We start from the raw sequence: 22324 nt of genomic DNA on the forward strand, positions 1-22324 counted from the left end.
GTGGCAGTGGGTGCATTCTCATTTGATAGCATGGTGTCATCATTGCAATCCCTAAATATATCCGATACTCACACTCTGTTTTTTTTCATCCAGGGAGGGTGTCAGTGTACAGAATTGGGCATCTAGGGACATTGGGTTAAAAACAAATGCCGAGTGTGCCAATTCGTGAAGTTTGTGAGTGAATTCTCATAGCACTTAATAAGATTGGTGCTCTGTTTGGTACTATCAGTGGTAAGGGGTCAACCCCTCACCCGCCTGCAATGTAGTTCAGATCTCAGCCATTGTCAGAGTCTTGGTCTCGCATAACTTGCCTAGTGGGATTCCGTAACTTGCCTAGTACATGCAGGTAAATTTGCAAAGTTTTAACAGTCAGGCAGCCCCTGTGAAGATGGTGTTTTTGCCCAGGTCTAGAATGATCATTTTGATTCAAATTGTAACTTAGGATTGCTCTAAATCTCAAATCCTAGACAAGGCATCTAATTTCTGAGTGTAGCTGGAAGAAAGCCAGGCCTCTTTATGATCCAATCTCAGGACATAGGTATATTCAATTTTTATCCAAAAAGTAATTTAAAATCAAGTTAGATGTTTATGCCATTTTTCAAGAAAATGTAGGGAGGAATTACTTTAAAGCAAAAGAACATTTGTAAACATCATTTTTCATCTGTCACAGTCTGTCACATGGCATCTTTCTTACAAAATTTCTTACCTTTTTTCAACTCCCCTAGGTTGACTGATAGAATAGTGAGGACTTTGAATACTTTTTTTGTTTCTGTTTTATCTTCAGTACTGTATGGAGGTTTTGGAAATATTAATATAGACATAGAAACATTTCCAAATCCCAATTATTTTGGATATGTTTAATATGTCTGGCCATGTCTCCTGTATATGCCTATTCACAGGACATTTCTGCAATCCAAAAGTCATGTACAGAAAAAAAATTAATCTTTAAAAGATTATTTTCACACTGATCTCTGTGTGTGAAATATTATGGGGAAGGAAGAGTTTGAAGCATAAAAGACTTTATGCTTCCGTTATTTTAGGTTTTTGTGGCATTTTAAAAAGAATTTATTTATTTATTTATTCTTATTTATTTATTTATTTATTTATTTATTTTGCAGTACGCGGGCCTCTCACTGTTGTGGCCTCTCCCGTTGCGGAGCATAGGCCCCGGACGCGCAGGCTCAGCGGCCATGGCTCACAGGCCTAGCCACTCTGTGGCATGTGGTATCTTCCTGGACCGGGGCATGAACCCGTGTCCCCTGCATTGGCAGGTGGACTCTCAACCACTGCGCCACCAGGGAAGCCCCATTTATTTTTTAAAATTACTCTTTACAATCATATTTTAAGTTAATATAATTAATCCTACTTTTCCAAGTAAGAAAATGATAATGTCATGGGACCTAGGGAACAACAGTAACTTTTACCACTGAATTCAGCTCTAAATATGTTTGTTGTTTCTGATGACCATTTATGGAACCAAAAAATGAACCTTGGGAGACAAAACAATGTGTCTAGAGAATAGCGAAGCAAAGGAATGGATGGGATACCTTAATGACTGGCTTAAATGTGTAGACCTCTGAAAGGATATCTCCATATGCATCTCCCAAAGACACTTCAAACTTGATAGATCCAGAGCCATAGTCATTATACACAGTCACAGGGAATGCTAATCATTCCCCCTCGGTTCTCCTTTAGCACTTCATAAAGTACGCACACCTCTATCGTAGCACTTTTAACATTGCATTTTACCTTATATGCCAGTCTTCTCCTACTGTACTGCCAACTCCTTATGGCAGGAAATGGATGTTCCTGACCTTCATAAGACAGTCAATAAATGCCATTCACATGAAAGAAGGAAGGGAGGGAAGGAGGGAGGAAGGGAGGGAAGGAGGGAGGAAGGAAGGAAAGGAACAAGCTAGCAAATGAGAGGGACAGTGGTCAATGAGATGTGCATGGTCCACAGCATTGCTATGATTGCTCAGTTTCCCTGGAAATCACCATGGAACAGATTTTTTCCATGTGAGGTGTTTGTAGTACCTGTAGCAGAATCACCTGGTTGGGGTGCTTCCTAAAATTTAAATTCCTGCATCCCGACTCAGATCTACTGAATCAAAATCAGCATTTTTGAAGGAGCCCCCAGGATATTCATTGTGAGCAATGGAGTTGGGCAATCATTGCCCCAGAGGATCAGTTAGCTAAAGGGGAAGGTAGCCAATAATGATTTGTGACCTACTGAATGTGCAGGAGATGTTGGTAAACCTGCTTATATAGAGGTTTTGTTTTAAGACCCCAAGGTAAAATCATGTGGTTCTCATTAAGGGAAGGGGACTATTTCTCACCTAATTAACCAAATTTCTGAGAAAATTCTCTGAGCTACTATACTCTACAGTTAATAGAAGAGAGTTAGTTCTGTGTGGTGTAATCTTATATCCCTACTCCTTTACTTCTGGGTCCAAACACTTTGTTTCTCCCTTGGAGAAGCAGACTTAACAGAAGTAATTCCAGTATTAAAAAAAAATTAATTGGAATAGCCCTAGAAGAGTACAGTTGATGCTTGAAGAACATGGGTTTGAACTGCTCAGGTCCACTTATACACGGATTTTTTTCAATAGTAAATACTGCAGTGCTCTGTGATCCACGGTTGGTTGAATCTCAGATACGGAAACTGCCTGCGGGTAAGGAGGAACCCCATCCGTATGCAGAGGGCCGACTGTAAGTTGTATGTCGATTTTTGACTTCAGAGAGGGGCGGTGTGCCTAACCGCTGCCTTTGTTCAGGGGTCAACTGTTATTTTAAAAAACACTAAATGAAATCATTTTCGGAAAGTATCATGGATTGCTAAAATAAGGCAAGAGTAAATAAAGATTTTCAAAAGTTTTCTTGATCGTGTTCCCACAATATTCACAAACAGGAAAGAAAATTATATTAGAAGGATTTTAGGGCTTTTTGGGTATGTGCTTTGCCTTTTTATTTACAGAACATGTACTGCCAACTAGATTTATAAGAGAACAAGGAATATGTAAGAGACATGAGTGGACAAGCTTCATATAAACCCTGCCAAACAAAATTAGATTTAGAAAAGCTATTTAGGTACATGAATTAAACATCTCCAATGTTTCTTTTTGTAATTATATTCCAGCTAGAAAGTTACCTAAGTATCTAGAACATACACTCCTAGAATACAGACTGCATTGTAACTATAACAGATATTTTAATGTTAGTAAGAAGGGAAATAAAAATGTGGATGGGAAAGGGGGCAAGGAAGGCAATGGTCAAAGAGCAAAAGCAGACAAATATGCCTCATGGAAGCTGATGTGTTTCTCGGTTGAGAGGAAGAAGCTAAAGGTCAAGGTGAGAGAAGGTGGCTGAGGGAAGGGTTTGAGTCAAGGGCACCACCATAATGGGGGGTAAAACCCTGGGCAAGAAAGCAAGAAATACATATGGGTTCAGAAAAGATGGCAGTAGGGAGAGGGAGAAACCAGGGAAATGGGGCTTGATGTCCTCCATGTTCTAGATGCCATAGGGTGCATGTTACCCTGCTGTAAGTCAGAGGGTGGAAATTAGAGGATGTGAGGACAGTGAGACAGATTTGAATAGCTCTTAAGAGAAATGGGGAAGGGAAGTGGCCAAGTATAAATGGAAAAAATTGATAATTGGCTTTAAAGACCAATGACATTTCTTTGATCTGTCAGAATCTTTATTCAATTAAAGGAAGAAATAGATGTATAATTATGTCTGTACGATACATGTAGGGAATTTAGAAGCCTTTCTTTGGTGTACTGTTTTTATACTCAGTTATTTTTCTTATTTGGAGTGAGGGCATTTTAAAAAGAGTGAGTCATCTAATACAGATGTTAAATAAGGGTGAAGAAAAACAACTTACACCATCTGGGAAAAACTATTCTGTCCTCAAATATCCATAAAAAATAGACCTGAGCAGAAAAATGCTGTCACTGAAAAGATGTTCTTGGGCTAGCCTAGAATGGACTGCAACCTAAATGAAGGTGTTAACCTACTTAAGGAAAAAAGGTTTAGTCTGAAGGACAAGTTAAAATTGGTCTTCTTGAAACAAAGACAAGGGATGAGTCATTCTAGGTATTCTTTAGAATGGTGCCACCAAGGCTGGTCAGAGCTCTGCTGTCCCGCGTCAGTAGGAGGTGGAGCTGTGGTGGAGACTGTGAGAGGCGTCACAAAATAATTTGAACTCTGTGCCACGACACAAAGATTTCCATCTAGAATAACCAGAATATTAATCAACTTGGGTAACTTCTAAATGGCAGACACTATGCTTGGTGGGGAATAAGACCTTCCCCATGAAGGTTTACAGATTTGTTTCTTGCTATGGCATTTGGGCTTAAAAAAAAAAAAATCAGAACATCCCCATCAAGCTTCTGCTCTGGGCCTGTTCATCCTAATTCTGACCCATTTCTCAACATATATGGGACATTTGAGTTCCCTGTGGGCCTGAATACTCATGGTACATTTTTGACATTTTGCTTCAAGGGGCTAGCCTTTATTTCTTTAAATATCATATATTTAACCAAATGGAGTTGTCCACATAGCCTATGAACCAAAGATAGGAGTAAAAGTGAGAGATACATGTTTTATCCCAACCCACACAAGCTGGTGGGTGAACCGAACCCGTAACTCTAGGTCTCTTTCTTGGTGAGGTGTCTGGGGAGGAAGCACCCATAACTCACCCTCCCTTATTTCCAACTTCTGAGACCAAGGATGGATATTCGTGCAATGCAGTATTTCTACCTTGAAGTGAATATAACTGGCAAAGAAAAAGTTATTAGTGGCCCTTCTTGGAACAGGAGATGCTGGCACTGGTTCTCTGTCAAAATTTTCCTGCAGGGAACATGTAAGGGGTTGTGTCAAGCCTCAGGCATCACTTCTGCGTGGAGCTCAGTCCTCTCACGATATCTCCTCATCCCATTACCCCCACCCCCTCCTATTTCTGCTCCTTAGTGCCCCATCTTCCCAGGGTCATTATGTCAGAAGTGTGTACTTAGTTTGACTTAACTGATGCCTTGGGGAGAAAAAGTTTAATAATAGCAGAAGTGCAAACCCTCTAACAGAGAGGTCACACTTTAACAAGTACAAATGCATTAATGTTGCTTTTTATCATTGTGATCCTAATGCATGCTCCTTAAAATGAGATTTGATGTTGCCTCATCTTTCCTGAGGCCTCAAGAGGAAACTGACACAACAGTATTTTCAGAAAATTTCCCATGTGCATAGCCATGTCTTTTAAAAAAAAGCATTTTGAACAGCTGGACACCTTCGACTCCCTGCACCTGTGTTCTCTTCCCTTCAGGGTCCAGCGCCTTGCATGTGACCAACAGCTAATACAATACATTTGTTTGTGAGAACATGAGAGTCCCTGTCCCTATGCCAGCAGCTCTGCCCAGTATGTTTTAGAAAGGAAGAAACTACCTTCGTTGTCTAACCTGGAGAAGTGATGCAATCTCAGCGATTCTGGGTCAAGTCAGGCATGATGCCTCTAAGTCACTGAGTGATTTTTAGGATGGTAGTTGTGTCTGTTAGGAATTGTGTTCAGCTGCAAGTAACAGAAACCCAACCACAGGAGCTTAAGTAAATAGGAATTTATTTTTGCCTAGGTAGCGAAAAGCCTGAAGGCCATTCAGGGCTCAAAGGATCATCATGGATGCTTCCAGCTTCTTTATCTGCCATTTTTAGTATGTGGCTCTCATCTAAGGAGAGGGGAGTGGGGAGAACACAAAGATTATTGAGTCTGTCCTTTTATCAATCAGAAAAATAACAGCTTTCCCAGAAGTCCCACCCAGTAGAATTCTACCTACGTCTCACTGGCCACTTGCCACGCTTAGCTGCAAGGGATTCTGGAGAGGCAACTATTTTTAACTGGGCACATTGTTACCTCGGATGGAATTGGGGTTCAGTTGACAAGGAAGAGGCTCAAGGGATAGGCAGTGAGCAGGGTCTGCCCTGCGGAGCCACATGACATCTTTCAAATCCAGTTTTAGGTGATTGAGTGCCTTCTAAATATCAGTGTTGTGGTTCTATTTTTGTGATGGAATGGAGTGGATCGCCTTGCGTTGTTTATCTATGAGGGGAGGTGATGCCCTGAGTCAGTTATGCCTTTCCATTCTTACAAGAACAGTGGCTGCTTCTTGGCCTTTTCATGATAAAGAATCTTTGACTTATACTGTGCTGATTACAGATAGCAGGAAAGGACCATTCCTCCCAAACTTCTTTGACTTCTCAATGTGATGAAACCGGTGGGCCCCAAGGACAACCACTGGATTGAAATCCAGTGGAGCTGGATACTCCAACCCCTCACCTGGCCCACTTTCTGTTCCTTTTATGCTCATAAGAAGTGAGGTTTTTCTTCTCAGGACTATTCCCTTGGGCTTGGGACCTTTTCTCTCCTCTCTTATTTTAGTGGATCTCTTACTTCACCCTCTTGGCTTAATTCCAGTTCTCAGTTAAAGTGTATCCCTAATCTTCCCTCCTGGGGAAGGGATTTGGAGAAGCAAAGGAGGTACATCTGATTTTAAGAGCCAGTATCTCTGCACACATTTTTGTGTACCTATAGAACTCTGAATGGTCTCTTTTTCATGTTTTTAGTTTCATTTCCTATTCCAGGGCCCTAGGACAGAACTTCAAACTAGTGTGATGTGAGCAAGTTAAAGAATATGAATCCCTTGGGCTTCCCTGGTGGCACAGAGGTTGAGAGTCCGCCTGCCGATGCAAGGGACACGGGTTCGTGCCCCGGTCCAGGAAGATCCCACATGCCATGGAGCGGCTGGGCCCATGAGCCATGGCCACTGAGCCTGCGCATCCAGAGCCTGTGCTCCACAACAGGAGAGGCCACAGCGGTGAGAGGCCTGCGTATCACAAAAAAAAAAAAAAAAAGAGAATCCCTTCTACCTTCAGGGTGGGCAGAGCCTGGGGCAGCCAGAGCACCCCTACTATAATCTTAAGTTATAAGTGTCTCTTTCATGTACTCCAGTGTGTCCTACAAATATTACCATTTTCTTAGTGCCATGAGGTCAGAGAGCTTGGAGAATGCTACTTTCAGGCTGTTCTTTGGATCTGTTCTTTCTATCCTTCTTCCTCTTTCCTTTTCTTGTATTGACTCAAGGTCTACTGCTACCGACCTTTTGTAAACGATTGTCCTAGCCAACCTGATAACTTAGTTGGTGTCTCCTGAGCACTGTCCATGGCCAACCTGTGCTGTGTCTTGACTCAGTTTCATAGCTCAATGGCCCTTTGTTTCATCCATCTTAATTCTGTTATATTCTACCAGCTTTGCTCTTCCTTTTCTTTCTTTTTTTAAAAAAATTTAACATCTTTATTGGAGTATAATTGTTCTACAATGGTGTGTTAGTTTCTGCTTTATAACAAAGTGAATCAGCCATACATATACATATATCCCCATATCTCCTCCCTCTTGCGTCTCCGTCCCACCCTCCCTATCCAACCCCGCTAGGTGGTCACAAAGCACCAAGCTGATCCCCCTGTGCTATGTGGCTGCTTCCCACTAGCTATCGATCTTACATTTGGTAGTGTATATATGTCCATGCCACTCTCTCACTTTGTCCCAGCTTACCCTTCCCCCTCCCTGTCCTCAAGTCCCTTCTCTACATCTGCATCTTTATTTCTTTCCTGCCCCTAGGTTCTTCAGAACCTTTTTGGTTTTTTTTAGATTCTATATGTGTTAGCATATGGTATTTGTTTTTCTCTTTCTGACTTAACTTCACTCTGTATGACAGACTCTAGATCCATCTACCTCATTAAAAATAACTCAGTTTCGTTTCTTTTTATGGCTGAGTAATATTCCATTGTATATATGTGCCACATCTTTTTATCCATTCATCTGTCAATGGACACTTAGGTTGCTCCCATGTCCTGGCTATTGTAAATAGACCTGCAATGAACATTGTGGTACATGACTCTTTTTTTTTTTTTTTTTTTTTTTTTTGCGGTATGCGGGCCTCTCCCTGTTGTGGCCTCTCCCGTTGCGGAGCACAGGCTCCAGACGCGCAGGCTCAGCGGCCATGTCTCACGGGCCCAGCCGCTCCGCGGCATGTGGGATCTTCCCGGACTGGGGCATGAACCTGTGTCCCCTGCATTGGCAGGCGGACTCTCAACCACTGCGCCACCAGGGAAGCCCACATGACTCTTTCTGAATTATGGTTTTCTTAGGGTATATGTCCAGTAGTGGGATTGCTGGGTCGTATGGTAATTCTATTTTTAGTTTTTTAAGGAACCTCCATACTGTTCTCCATAGCGGCTGTATCAATTTACATTCCACCAACAGTGCAAGAAGGTTCCCTTTTCTCCACACCCTCTCCAGCATTTATTGTTTGTAGATTTTTTGATGATGGCCATTCTGACTGGTGTGAGGTGCTACCTCATTGTAGTTTTGATTTGCATTTCTCTAATGATTAGTGATGTTGAGCATTCTTTCATGTGTCTGTTGGCAATCTGTATATCTTCTTTGGAGAAATGTCTATTTAGGTCTTCTGCCCATTTTTGGATTGGGTTGTTTGTTTTTTTGATATTGAGCCACGTGAGCTGCTTGTAAATTTTGGAGATTAATCCTTTGTCAGTTGCTTCGTTTGAAAATATTTTCTCCCATTCTGAGGGTTGTCTTTTGGTCTTGTTTATGGTTTCCTTTGCTGTGCAAAAGCTTTGAAGTTTCATTAGGTCCCATTTGTTTATTTTTATTTTTATTTCCATTTCTCTAGGAGGTGGGTCAAAAAGGATCTTGCTGTGATTTATGTCATAGAGTGTTCTGCCTATGTTTTCCTCTAAGAGTTTTATAGTGTCTGGCCTTACTCTTCCTTTTCTTTTGATAAAGGATTTTATAGATGGGAGCTCACCCAACCCTTTCCTTATATATCATCTCATTGCTGGTTGACGAGCAATCGTACCCTTTGTTCTTTGTGGTTTTGTCTTTTGGCAACAGTGAACAACCTGGCCAAGCCTGTACATGCCATTTCCTTTCCACCTTCCCACCCTCCTCCCCAATTCTCCTGTATAAATGCAAGTGTAGAAATTCAGGGTAATCTGCTGGGAGGAAGTAAGTCATTAACAAGTGTTCATTAATATTTCCCCTTTATTTTTTTTCCATTTATTTTAGAACTTGTATTAGTCTTTCAGCTAAGGAAAGACAAAGAGGTTATAATTAAGATTAAAAAGTGCTTCTTTGGTTTTTTCAGATGAGAATTCTCCAGCCAACTTCTGGGATTCTAAAAACAGGGGTGTAACCGGAACACAAAAAGGACAAATTGTATGGAGAATTGAGCCTGGGCCCTATTTCATGGAGCGTAAGTAATTAAGTGTGAAATATAAGTTTGTGATTGAACATTGCAGAAATATGCAGAAATCTATGGAGTCTTTCCTGAATTTTATTGTAAAAGTTTGGGCTCTGGTTTATACATGTATGCCATGTTGCCCCAAACTGGAAAATATATTGTTTTGGAAAATGCTCATTAGAGAATGTTCATATAATTTGAAAAACTTGTGTGTGTAAAATGTACCTGATGAATGTATGGTATATAAATTATGTATGGTTATTTTAATACTTTACACATTTTATATACCCTTATATCTCATTTATAATTAATATTATATTAATTACAAGGAGCAGAAAGAATAATTCAAGATTTCAGTTAATCTAAGAATTTTGTTTGCCTGTAGAATACTTCACTATTATTTTTCCCAGCGGCAGAATAAGTTTTGCATTTGGATCTTGGTCTTTCCAAGTGTAGATGAGATAGTGTGGGGCACACTGCCATAGAGGTCATTTACTAGGAATCAGAAATTGACTGCAGATAACCATTTCCCAGTTGATCTGATTTATATTGATACTTATAAATACAAATGCTTATATATAGTACTTATATATAGTGTTATATATATAAATGATTTACTAGTTGGTCCAGGTTAACTTCTACATTTACAGAATTTATTTTTCTTTAATGTAGAAAAAATGAGCTCTTTAAAATTTTTCTGAGCTGTTTAGCTTTGTGTAAGCATTAAATTTTCTATATGCAAGGGATTTAATATAAGAAAGAGAGAGTGTGGATACTGGTACTTAAGAATGGTAGTTATTAAACTAAACTATAAAGTAAGTTTGATTAAATGGAAATTTGATGTAAGCATGTCTTTCATGAAGCATGTAAAGCTTCTGTAATATAAAAAGTCATTTTAAAGGATTAACATCTATTATTTTGAATTGCCATTAAAGACACCAGATAACTTCTTTGACCATCCTTACTGGTAGGTCAGCATTTCATAGTTTTCTCGAATCCCACTTCTGTCCTCTAAGGACTGTCTTTTTTTTCATAGTTCAATTTCTGGCTAGATTTTCTCCTTACATGGAATGTAGTTTTTAAGGTAAAATGGTCATGATATAACAATAAGCGGGAAGCAGATACATACAGCATAATCCCAGCTAATACAGCATGTAGGAAAAAGTCTGGAAGGAGATTTGCCAAAATGTGAACAAGGGTTGTATCTGGGAGGTGAGATTATGGGTGATTTGTTTTTATTGCCTATTTCTACTTCTCTTTACTTTCCAACATTGGTCCAGCTGCCATTACTAAGTAATGAGAAAAATAAGTGATAAAAGAATCTGGTGAAACTGGAATGGGAAGTAGCTGGGTTTACTTTCAGTGTAATTCCTCCTTTGAAAAGATCCCAGGGCTTAAGAGGATGGTCTAGCTGAGAAGTACTGCCAACTGAACTTCAGGGAAAAAGGCAAAACAACCTTCCTGTTTGCTTTAAAATGCTGAAGACAGCTAGGAATGGTTGCCTGTTGGTGGAGTGCGCAGATTCACATTATGGGGCTCATGTGAACACCTGGGAAGAAGTCAGCACCACACACTGCTATAATTTGTAACATTATGTATAAAAAACCCATTTACAGAGTATCCCACTTGCCATGATTGATTTTCTTTCTCCATGAAGTATGAATTAGAGATTCATAATGTCCTGGCTGATTAGGGTATAGTAAACATCTCTGGCATGGCAAAATTTTTTCTTTACATCTCAGTCTTAGTACTTAACAGAAATGGGCTTGATATTGAAGCTAGGAATGGGGAATGCTTTTGCTTTTCTCCTCTAATTTAGCATTTCCACCTTAATTCTTCACACACAAAATTGGGGGTATTGTGTAGTATGGTTGTCAAACTGGAAATATTTAGTAATGCATTTTTAAGGACTGAGAAAAGTTGTGTAAGTTAAAGTGCAAGACAGTGAATAGGAATTACAGAAAGATTTGGCTTTAGAATAAGTTTATCTTCATTCATCAGAATGGGATCTCCCCCAACACACATCCCTATCCTTTCAAAATCCATTCAGTGTAAAAACCTCAGGCGGTGTTTATATCAGTGCTTAGAAGTGTAGTCTGTGTCTCTTAGATCTCATAGACATCCATTTTTTTACCCCATGTCTGGCTACAGCAGAACTAATGGGACTTCCCAGCATAATGAAGTTTTGCTTGAATCTCTGGAGATGATGGTGTGAAACAAAAAAATCGGGATTGGGGGCATGGGTTAAAAACTTCTATGTTTTAGCCTCTGATCTTGAAAACTTACGACATTAAAAAATTTTTGCTTTCATCTTCAGAGAGAAAATTTATCTTTAGCTAATCAGAAGTCCAAGCAAAGTAAATTCTCTGAAAATTGACCTGAGTTCATGGGCAAACCTGGATTTGAGCACTATTTAACCTGCTTCTGAAAGTAAAGATGGCTTTGGTTTATCTGAATAAACTCCAGAGGAGGCAGGAGGCCCACACTTATATTATTACGGGACCTACTGGAATGAATTTGAAGGACAAAGACAGGTTTATATCTGAGTAAGTGACCTTCCTAGCCATTGGAGAGGAGGATCAGCTTCATCTGCACTTACTTGTCATAGGACTGTCACAGTTCCTCAAATGAGCTTTTGCTTGCAGAAAATGACTGGGTCACCTGGGCAATGTGTATTCTTGAGTTTTGAAATGTAAGAGGTTTCAGAAATTGTCTTGGCATGCTAGGATATCTATTTTATTCTACATAGTCTTTCATAGACTATGGTTATTCATTCATTCAGACCTGCTTTTTGTCCTTCCTTCATTTCTTCTACTCATCTGTCCATCTATGTCCCCAGCCATCGTGAAGTATTTAGTTAAGTATCAACTTTGTGCCAGGCACTATTCGAGAACTCACTGATTCCTGGATCAGTGAATAAGCTTAGAAACAGTCAGCTTCATTGCTGTTTACTGAACTGCTTTGTGATCATTAATGATAATAACAGGACATTGCCATTTGTATGAATTATATAGTGCTTTCACATATCTTACCTGTCTCAGCCCTGTCTCAGGAAGTGGACAGGATTAGGAAACTGCATAGCAGAGGTGCACGTGGCTTGTGTGAGTGAGAGCCTCATCTCTGATTGGCACTCAGGTTAGTGTGCTTTCTGAGATGCGGTCCCTTGCCCAAACGGAACCTTTGTGGGTGGCTTTTTATTGGGTGGGGGGAAAGGGGTGGCCTCAGCCTCTTATTTGTACTGTCAGAGCCCCTGCTCTAACCTCCATTCATGAGCCCCTTCCCACCAACATCAGAAGGGCCTTTTTGCTCCTTAGATGGAGGTTTGGTGCTTTTCATTCTCTGCCAGCATACTTTACGTTTTATTGCCTATTTCTACTTCTCTTTACTTTCCAACATTGGTCCAGCTGCCATTACTAAGTAATAAGAAAAACAAGGTCCAGTTACTTCTCTAACCCTATTAGTTTCTTCCACATTATACTGATATTGTCTGTCTTTGATTTTCAAGATTGTTTTTCTGAGCTTTAGCAGGGGAGGGCCTGGCCCTTTCAGGTTGCATTGGCCCTTGTTAAAGAGGAGACAACCTGCGGTACTGTATAAACAGGTGAGCACATCCCTGGAAATGTGGGTAAATTTCCTCAAAAACATGAGAATTAGAATGTGTTTACTCTTTCCCGACTTGTGGCCTCTGAATAAAAGAGCTTATCAATAGGAATCATAATATTAAGAATATAATAAAAGCACAAAGGCAGTGGTTAAAATCATGTTTTTGAATAAATTCCTGTTAGCTTGATTTGTTTTTAGATTATTCTATTTTAATGAAACAAATGATTAAAGGAAGAAGGACATTTCCATTCCATCCATCTTTATGGTTCAAAATAGTCAACTTCTAAAACTTGAGGAAAATCCAGATTTTCTAAATAGGAGCAAGCTGTTAACTACTACCTAAGTGAATCTTGTAGCTATTTAAGGTGATGGATGGTGTGATCCCAGTCTTTGAAACAAAACCATTTCTTGCAGGCAGTGGCCTGTAGAACCTTTTTCCGAGAGGGCTTGGAATCCTATACCATTGCCTAGAGTTAATGTAGCTGAGTTGAGATTGCTTTTTAAAAATAAATTTTGAACAGATAATAGATGAAAAGCGTATAATGTTAAAATGACACAAAAATGAAAGTAAATTATCTCCCCAACTTCATGCCCCAGTCACCAGTTTCCCCTCCCTGAAGGCAATCAGTTTTACCAGTTTCATGTGATCATTCTAGAAGTATTTTATTCATATACAAACACGGAAATATTTTCTTCCTTTAGGCAGATGGTAGAATGATTGCTTTAAAATGCAATGTCAGAATGACACAGTTACAGAAACCCCTTTACTTGGGTACACGTTTAAGTCCTTTCTGCCTTCCCAGTCACCCCCAACAAGTACAAAGTGTCATCTTTGGACAGTGATCACCCTCCCGTCTGTGGTGGATGTGGAGCTGCCATGCTCTTGCTCTGGGGGACCTCTTCATTTGTATTTAATGGAAGCTGGTAAGTTAAAATTTTAAAAATAAAGCGTTTCTGTGTCTTATCAGCATTTAAATAGAGGCAGCTAAATCTTTTAGTAACTCTATAAACGAAAGTGTCCAGAAGATTATTGAAGGGGGCCAAAATATATTTCTGCGATTCATGACTGGCTTCAGCTATTCAGAAGGGACGTGAGAGAGAGAAGAGGCCACTCGGCAATGCTTTCTTCCTTCTGGGAGCTGGCCCAGACTGTAGGTCCTTCTAGGTTAGTGTGGGAGGCCTCACCCTTCTCCTGGTTCACTGCCTCTAAGGCAACATTTTTTTTATTGAAGTAAAATTGATTTACAATGTTGTACCAATCTCAGCTCTACAGCGAAGTGACTCAGTTATACACATATAGACATTCTTTTTTTATATTCTTTTCCATTATGGTTTATCCCAGGATATTGAATAGAGTTCCCTGTGCTATACAGTAGGACCTTGTTGTTTTTCCATTCTAAATGTAATAGTTTGCATCTACCAACCCCACACTCCCAGTCCATCCCTCTCCCTTCCCCCCTCCCTCTTGGCAACCACAAGTCTGTTCTCTATGAGTCCGTTTCTGTTTTGTAGATAGGTTCATTTGTGCCATATTTTAGATTCCACATATAAGTGATATCATATGGTATTTGTCTTTCTCTTTCTGACTTCACTTAGTATGATAAGCTCTAGGTGCATCCATGTTGCTGCAAATGGCATTATTTCGTTCTTTTTTATGGCTGAGTAGTATTCCATTGTATATATGTACCACATCTTCTTGATCCATTCACCTGTCGATGGACATTTAGGTTGTTTGCATGTTTTGGCTATTGTGAACAGTGCTGCTATGAACATAGGGGTGCATGTAACTCTTTGAATTATAGTTTTGTCTGGGTATATTCCCAGTAAGGCAACATGTTTTTATAAGCAGTTGCTTTGGAGAAAATACTCTTCATTTTTTATAATCCAAAGGAATAGTTATATGTATTCCCCCTCCATAATTTGAGGCCTGATTAGCTGCCACATCAGGCTGTGGAGAAACCGTTGTCAGGTAGAATGCTCTTTAGTCCATATCCTTCGTCTTTCCTGCCTGTGAGCAGGGCTGGCCCTGTGGCCAGTGGCTCCTCCCTTATCTGATGCTCCATCATCATGCCCACGTTTGCCTTCACCTGTTCTTGTATCTGTTTCTCAGCAATAGCTTTCTGGTCTGCTCTTACAGTTAGAGTTTAAAATTGTAGCTAAAATAGAAGCATGAATACCAACTTCTCTTTTCCGCCCTTTTGAGTCATCTTCCCAGTTACCTCTTCTCATAACTAAAATGTTCAGGGACATTAATCAAAATCCTGCTCTCTCTTCTCTCTCTCTTCCTCAGAGGGGATGTTGCTTAGCTACACCATTTTTAAAAATCTTGAGTGACCTTCTAAAACACTAAATGATACGTGAAGATGAAACCTCCCACTCAGCATGAAACATTCCTCTATCGTAGGGGCAGAAGTCTCCACTGGTGTCCTCCTGAACAGTCGAGATGCAAGCAACTAGTTCTGTCTGGTACTGGGTTTTTCTCTCTCGCTACCAGGACCAGCCTATGCATTTGGTTTTGTAGCTGGTGATCTGTGTAAGTCCCCTTGGCTTTACACTGAATCTTAAAGCATTGTGAAGCTGTCAGCTCTGCGGTTTTTGGTGATCATGTCCACAAAATCTGCTGTGCACAATGAGAATGAGTTTATCTTATAGTTTCAGGGATTCTAATTTATCACGGGGGTTGGAGATTTTTGTTTTAGCAAGAAGTAAAGTAACAGTCAGAACGGGTCAGCTAGCAAAGCTGGTCTGGCTAGCAACATCTACAGATAAAACTAAGCAGACACTTTTGGGGGTCTGTTTGTTTCCTAGTCTTTTACCTCGCTGACTATTAAAACATTAGAAAAGAGGAGGTGGCATCCTAACTTGAGAGGGAGTTCGGGGAAGATGTCTTGTAAAAATGCACTTCTCTTTATTGAAAAACAAGCTGCTCACTGACTGGCCATTGGCTGGGTCTGTGAGGCACTGCTGCACGCAGATTCACAGACTGCTGGCTCCCGGCATGTAGAACGTGATACTAATGAGCTCATGCCTGCAGAATTCAGTCCTCCCGCCTGTCACCGAGCTTGTTCTGCTTTGACAGGCCTTGTACATGTTATTTAGCTTTGTTCTTGCAGAATACATGCTACTGGTCTTGAAGGAGAGCAAGTGGGACAGTGGTTTACTCAGATCTATAGTTATTACATTTCCATAATCACCAAAAACCTGTGCTAGTGCTCACTCAAGTCGCTTACGGTAGGGTTCCAGGGAATTCATAGAAAAGCTAGAATATCTGCCAAGGTCGTCTTGCTGGTCCTCAAGCCGGCATGCTCATTCCTGCTTCCCTGTTTTTGCCACTACTCACTCCTGACTCTCTCCAACCCCATTTTTCTCAGCTGAAGGTCTGAGTTCCGTTTGTTCCACGAGACCTTTCCGAGTCCACTGTGCCCTCACGTGGAATATTTTCCACGATCTCCACATTCCTACCTGGCACTCTGCCTCTTCAGTGCTTCTCTTCTGGATTTTGTCATCTTAACAGCTGCACTAGAAAACACCTGCTAGACCAGAACCCTCCCTCTGATTCCCTTGCGCTGTCTAGCATGGTGCTGGGCATGGTAAAAATCTTTCACTTCATGATGCCACCTACGTTGTGAATCACTGCTTTGTGATTAACGTACGTAATGGAAAGCCTCAATATTTTACCCATGAGAGACCTTTTTTTATGAGATTTAGTATTTTTTCATTGATGGGAAATATAATATTATATTTTTATATGTAATATTCCTAAATATTCCTATATAAGTTCCTAAAGTAGGATTTTTCTTTAATCATTGTATCTTTTTCTTAAAATAAGCAAACCAAATACTCTGTAGGAGACCACTTGGTGCTGTCAGGAAAGTCAGTGCAAAATTAATTTCCTTGGGGAATCACATCGAGTGGTCCCACTTTAATAATCCAGGTGACTCAGTTGAGAGGGTAACTCCACTCCTATAGGCTAGGACTCTCCTCTGCAGCCTGCCCATAAGCATCATTGCCTATATTAAGTGACACCTTGGGAAAAAGACATCTCACAGGGAAACTTCAGTGACTCAGATGCTCTGTATACAGAGAAATTTCAGTGACTCTGGGTTTTATCTTTGACACTTGTTGGCTTCATGGTAATTATAGTTACTTTCCAAAAACAATAATTGACATTTGTATTGCTTTTTATCAAGTTTAAATTATATAGTATATAAATATATATACATACAAACGCACCTATAGTTATATCCAATATATATACATACACCCGTCCACACCTGTGGAGATGTAGATATATATTTACTGGTGGTTCCAAAATATGATCCCTACTAGTGGCTACATTTAAGTCACTTGGAAAATTAAAATAATACAGGTCCCCAGACCCTCTCACCACAGAGTCTCCTACAGCAATCTTTTATACTCTGTCTGCTCTTTTTTTTATTTCCATTGACACCTGCATTCTGTCTATATTGTAGAGGATAGGGGTGAAGGCTTTGGAATGGGGCAAAGCCCCATTTGATGGGGTTTGAGTCCTGACTCTGTTGTTTCTTACTTGTTTGACCTTCGGCAAACCTCAATACTTCAGCTGTTCTGTGGGTACAAGAATTTCTGCCTCCCGAGGTAAATATGAGGGGTCAATAACAATGGGGGCAGAGACGCAGCCCTGTGGTCCATCAGCAGCTCCTCAGTGAATGGTAGCTAGTCTTATTCTTATCTCTACACTAATATTTTGGCGTGTTGTTTTTGTGCACTGTTTTTCTAATATATTTGGGGTGTTCTTAGAAATTTTCAGAGAAGCCTATAAAATCAAACAAGAATTGGTATAATCTGTTGCCTCTGACTGGAAAAGAAGGGATCGCTCAAAGAGTCCTGAGTGGGATTTTCTGAGAGGTGGATTTCCTCAGGTGATGCCTAAGGGACTTGTTTCAGTGTTTAAATTACTGTTTTTCTCCAATCCATTTACAGCGGAGATAAAAATCTGTTTCAAATACTACCACGGCATTAGTGGAGCCCTGCGAGCCACGACCCCCTGCATCACGGTGAAGAACCCCGCTGTGATGGTGAGTGCCCCTCAGGCTGCTTCCTTGAGCCTCAATCCCGGAGGCCTTGGTTTCTATTTTTGCCTGTGCAGCTCTGGCAGGGTTATGGGAAACAATGCAAAGGAAACACATAGCAGTGTGGGCGCCGTTTTGGGAAAGGAAATAACTTACAGGATGGCTTAACTAAATCCATAATGTAAACCAGTGGGAAAATATGGCTTGATTTATAATAATTCTGTATATAGTCAACTCTCCAGGGAACCTATTCCTGAAGGAAATTGGTGAGTGCCCATCCATCATGGAAGGTTTTTTTTTAAAACTTTGTCAGGGTGGCCAGCTGGTAGGAAATGGTGGCATTTTGCATCTTATGTGAATTTAATTTACATGAACTCAGAAAAAAAAAATTTAAGTAGTGGGTGATTCTCCCTGCCAGTCAGTTTAACAGACTTTTGCCCCAAAGAGAGTGTGACATGGGGATTACGAATGCGCCGTTCCTGCAGGACAGAGTGTGGGATCCCTCTTGATGCTGAATTGAGCTATAGTGCTTAAAGGTACCACACATATGTTTGGTATCACGTGGCCGCTCGACAGAAGCCAGCCTTTTCACCAGGTCCTCAATTAAAGAAAGAGATATCTAACTTAGCTTCGGAGGAAACTGACTGTGCTGGACTTTTGAAGGAACGTATGTCCATTTCCAACATGGTACTTTCTTAAGAATTACTTTTCACAATTTCATGATTTTTCACTTCACCAACTAACTTTAGAATCTAACAGCTTCACAGGATGCACTCCATTGTACACGGGTGGTTGAACTCAGATGATTCTTGGAGTCCAAGATATATAAATCATTGCAGTGTTTATAAGTCATTAATAACAATCATGTCGTGAAAGTATAGAAGAAAATTATTGACTCTCATAATATAGAATCTTCATAATATTGTGTGTGTGTGTGTGTACACATTTATAGATGCATGCATTTTTGGAAATAAGCAAGTGAACAGGTTGACTCCCTGAAATTCAGAATGTAATGTCTGCAGATGGCATTTTGAAATTGTCTGGCCCACCAATACGATATCAAGCAGTCTTTTCCTTTCATTTATTCATTCAAACAAATATTCATTGGGTGCCTACTAAGTGCCAGACATTATACCCAGCACTAGGAATGAAATGATAAGCAAAAACACAGCCCTTGCTCTCACTGGTCTGGTGGGGGAGAGAGACATCAATTAAGCTGAATTGTATTTATTTGTGTGATAATTACTATGAGGGGCAGTGAAATGGGGCTATGAGAGCATATACTAGCAGGATTCATCCTGATCAGGAAGGTCTTGGAAAGCTTCCCTGAAGAAGGCATGTTTCCAGGACAATCTGAAGGATGAGTAGAAGTTACTTAGGTGAAGAGGGGGAGGGAAGAACATTTAGGTAAAGGGAACGGTATGTGCAAAATTTTCAATATCTAAGTACTCTGTTCACATTTGAATTATATTTGAGTTCCTATTATAGTGAACAAAGTATAGAATATTTATTTTTATTTTTATTTTTTTTTTTTGCGGTAGGCGGGCCTCTCACTGTTGTGGCCTCTCCCCTTGCGGAGCACAGGCTCCGGAGCACAGGCTCAGCGGCCACGGCTCACGGGCCCAGCCGCTCCGCGGCATGTGGGATCCTCCCAGACCGGGGCACGAACCCGCGTCCCCTGCATCGGCAGGCGGACTCTCAACCACTGCGCCACCAGGGAAGCCCCCTAGAATATTTTTTAAAAACCCACATTTACTATATAAGACTTTGAAGGTTCACAAGGAGAATAACAGTTGTTGATTACAAAGTCTGCCATGTCACAGTAAGCACTAGAACACACTATAATTAATATTCTAAAAAGAAAAATTGTAAAACTAGAAAAGTGGGGCTGTTTATTATAATAAAACATTTGAAAAATTAACTATCTGTGAAATTAGATAATAGCTCCCAAACATGACTTTCTGGAGTCAGATTTTCTTGGATTTGAGCAGCTTCCATGATCAGATATCACTGACGGCCGGGAGCTTACAGCCTGGTGAGCATTGATCTTGTTCCATTGATTTTGCATTGAGATTATTCTATCAAAGCCTGTGGATAGTTGGAGATAATTAATTTTCTTCAGACAGGTTTTAGAGCACCTTAAAAGCTTCATAGATATAGCACTGGCAATCATAATAGAATATTTTGGTTCAAAGGCTGACTAATGGAATTGGTGGTCAGTAGATTTCTGACCAAGCTTGAGACAGTTGGGTCTATATCTGCTATTGAGAGACTGTGCCAATGGGCATTTTACTGTGGGCTGAGCACTGTGTTTCTATGACAGCATGATGTTCACCTAGGAATATGACCTGTGTGTAGATATTGTACTGACTGACAACATCGATATTCACAAAGCTCATTTAGTAGGATCATTCCATGATGCAAAGAATAGTTGGGCAGTAGCAGCCACATTTTAATGCTTGATGACACTGGGTTGGTTGGCTCTGACCGAGTACATATGGTTTATTATATTGTGCTGTACCCCTCTGACTCATCATCCCTAGGTTAAATAGAGCAGAGACAGCACCCAACTGACCAGATAGCATCGCTGTCTCTGCCTCATCCTGCTTTCACCACACACACACACACCCCTGGACTATAAAGTGGCAAATAGAGAGGTAGTACAGACTGCATCTGGGACAGACACTCAGCAACAGCTGCCCTTCCTGTGCCAGGCATCTCACAAACCGTGGCCTCCCCTCAAATGGACCACACTGCCCGGGGAGAGGTGCCCCCTCCGAAAACATGATGTCTCTTCACGCCAGGTGAGAACAGGGAGACTTTGCAAAGATTCATAGTCTGTCATCATTCAAAGCCTACTTAAAATGTTCTAAGAAATTATAGAAACTAAAGAAAATGCCCTCGAATTCTCCTTTTAAAAATGTAATTCACTGTCTGGCAAAAGGCTAATATGAAACAATTCTCACATAATTCACAGATAAACAGTGTCCTTTACAACAACGTGGTAAAATGCTCGTGTGAACTAATATTCAGAGAATTCAGCTTTATCATTCATGACAATAAAGCCAGGAAAGACCAACCTGACCACCAGATATAGGAACATCAGTGATAATAAACACATCTGTACTCGGTGTTTAGAGAGAGGTTTTAAAATAAACTCCCTTCCTAGATTTAAGCCAGGAAAGCTCAGAAGTAATACTGTCAACCCGTGTTGAAACAATACATGGTAGTGAGTGATGGTCACCTTTATCTGTCCCTGAAGCAAAGGATTTCCTGTTCCAAGTGACACATATCACTGTGTACTCTGATGAATGGCAATGACGTCAAAGTATGCATGACAGAGAAGACATAACTTTTTTTTTATTCTTGATTCATTGCAAAAGGATATGTGAGAAAGGAGACCATGCAATCAGGATGGCTGCTCTTTCCTTCCCTGTAGGGTTTTTCAGTTACTTCTTGCAGGACAATGTGCATCTGGATGGAACGAAGTAGAGATGCCTGGATGGTACCCTAGGCATATTGCAAATGATATGTGAAACAATCAGGAAGCAGTTAAGTGTCAACACAAAATAGTTTTGACTAAGGTACAAGAAGTAGAGAAGGAAATGGAAAATTTTTTTAATGTTTATTTTTGGCTGCGTTGGGTCTTTGTTGCTGCGCACGGGCTCTCTCTAGTTGCGGCGAGCAGAGGCTTCTCTTTGTTGTGGTGTATGGGCTTCTCTTTGTGGTGGCTTCTCTTGTTGTGGAGCATGAGCTCTAGGCGCACAGGCTTCAGTAGTTGTGGCACACAGGCTCAGTAGTTGTGGCTCACAGGCTCTAGATTGCAGGCTCAGCAGTTGTGGTGCATGAGCTTAGTTGATCCGTGGCATGTGGGATCTTCCTGGACCAGGGCTCGAACCCATGTCCCCTGCATTGGCAGGCGGATTCTTTTTTTTTTTTTTTTTTTGGCAGGCGGATTCTTAACCACTGCACCACCAGGGAAGCCCAGAAATGGACATTTGTATTTCAAAATTTGAATGGAATTTATTTTGAAGTTCCTCAACTTGGCTTGGATTAGTGAAAGTTTTATCTCTTGGTGGTGTATAATTTTTAAGGGAGGTGGGGAGTGCCACAAAGATAAGATGGAAGGGTGTAATATAAATTTTGGAATTAAAATGTGGTTTCTATTTCTTGACTATTCAAAATACATTCTGCCTTCAAATCTGTCTCTTACAGTGTTCTGGACTTCTTTTTTAGAGGACCACAAAACCCTTTTTTCCTAGTGTACCATAAATTGAGCACTAATTGTACATAAATTGAGAGACTTAATCTGCTATGGTCTGTAAATGACTCGTTTCAAGTAAGATATAATTTACTCAGAAG

General features: G+C 40.5%; 1 protein-coding gene across 2 annotated transcripts in view; it reads left to right on the plus strand.

Annotated features, from left to right (window-relative positions):
• HECW2 (HECT, C2 and WW domain containing E3 ubiquitin protein ligase 2) overlaps nucleotides 1-22324 on the plus strand; it is a gene marked incomplete at both ends in the record, with an annotated part of 235382 nt that overhangs the window by 69255 nt on the left and 143803 nt on the right. For both annotated transcript variants that reach the window (XM_079710019.1, XM_079710018.1), the window contains 2 exons: nucleotides 9213-9320; nucleotides 17874-17968. In XM_079710019.1, the coding sequence (XP_079566145.1) occupies nucleotides 9213-9320; nucleotides 17874-17968 (203 nt within the window). The remainder of the gene's footprint in view (nucleotides 1-9212; nucleotides 9321-17873; nucleotides 17969-22324) is intronic.

Source organism: Hyperoodon ampullatus, assembly GCF_949752795.1.
Source record: "Hyperoodon ampullatus genome assembly, chromosome: 8".
In the NCBI taxonomy this organism is placed as follows: Eukaryota; Metazoa; Chordata; class Mammalia; order Artiodactyla; family Ziphiidae; genus Hyperoodon; species Hyperoodon ampullatus.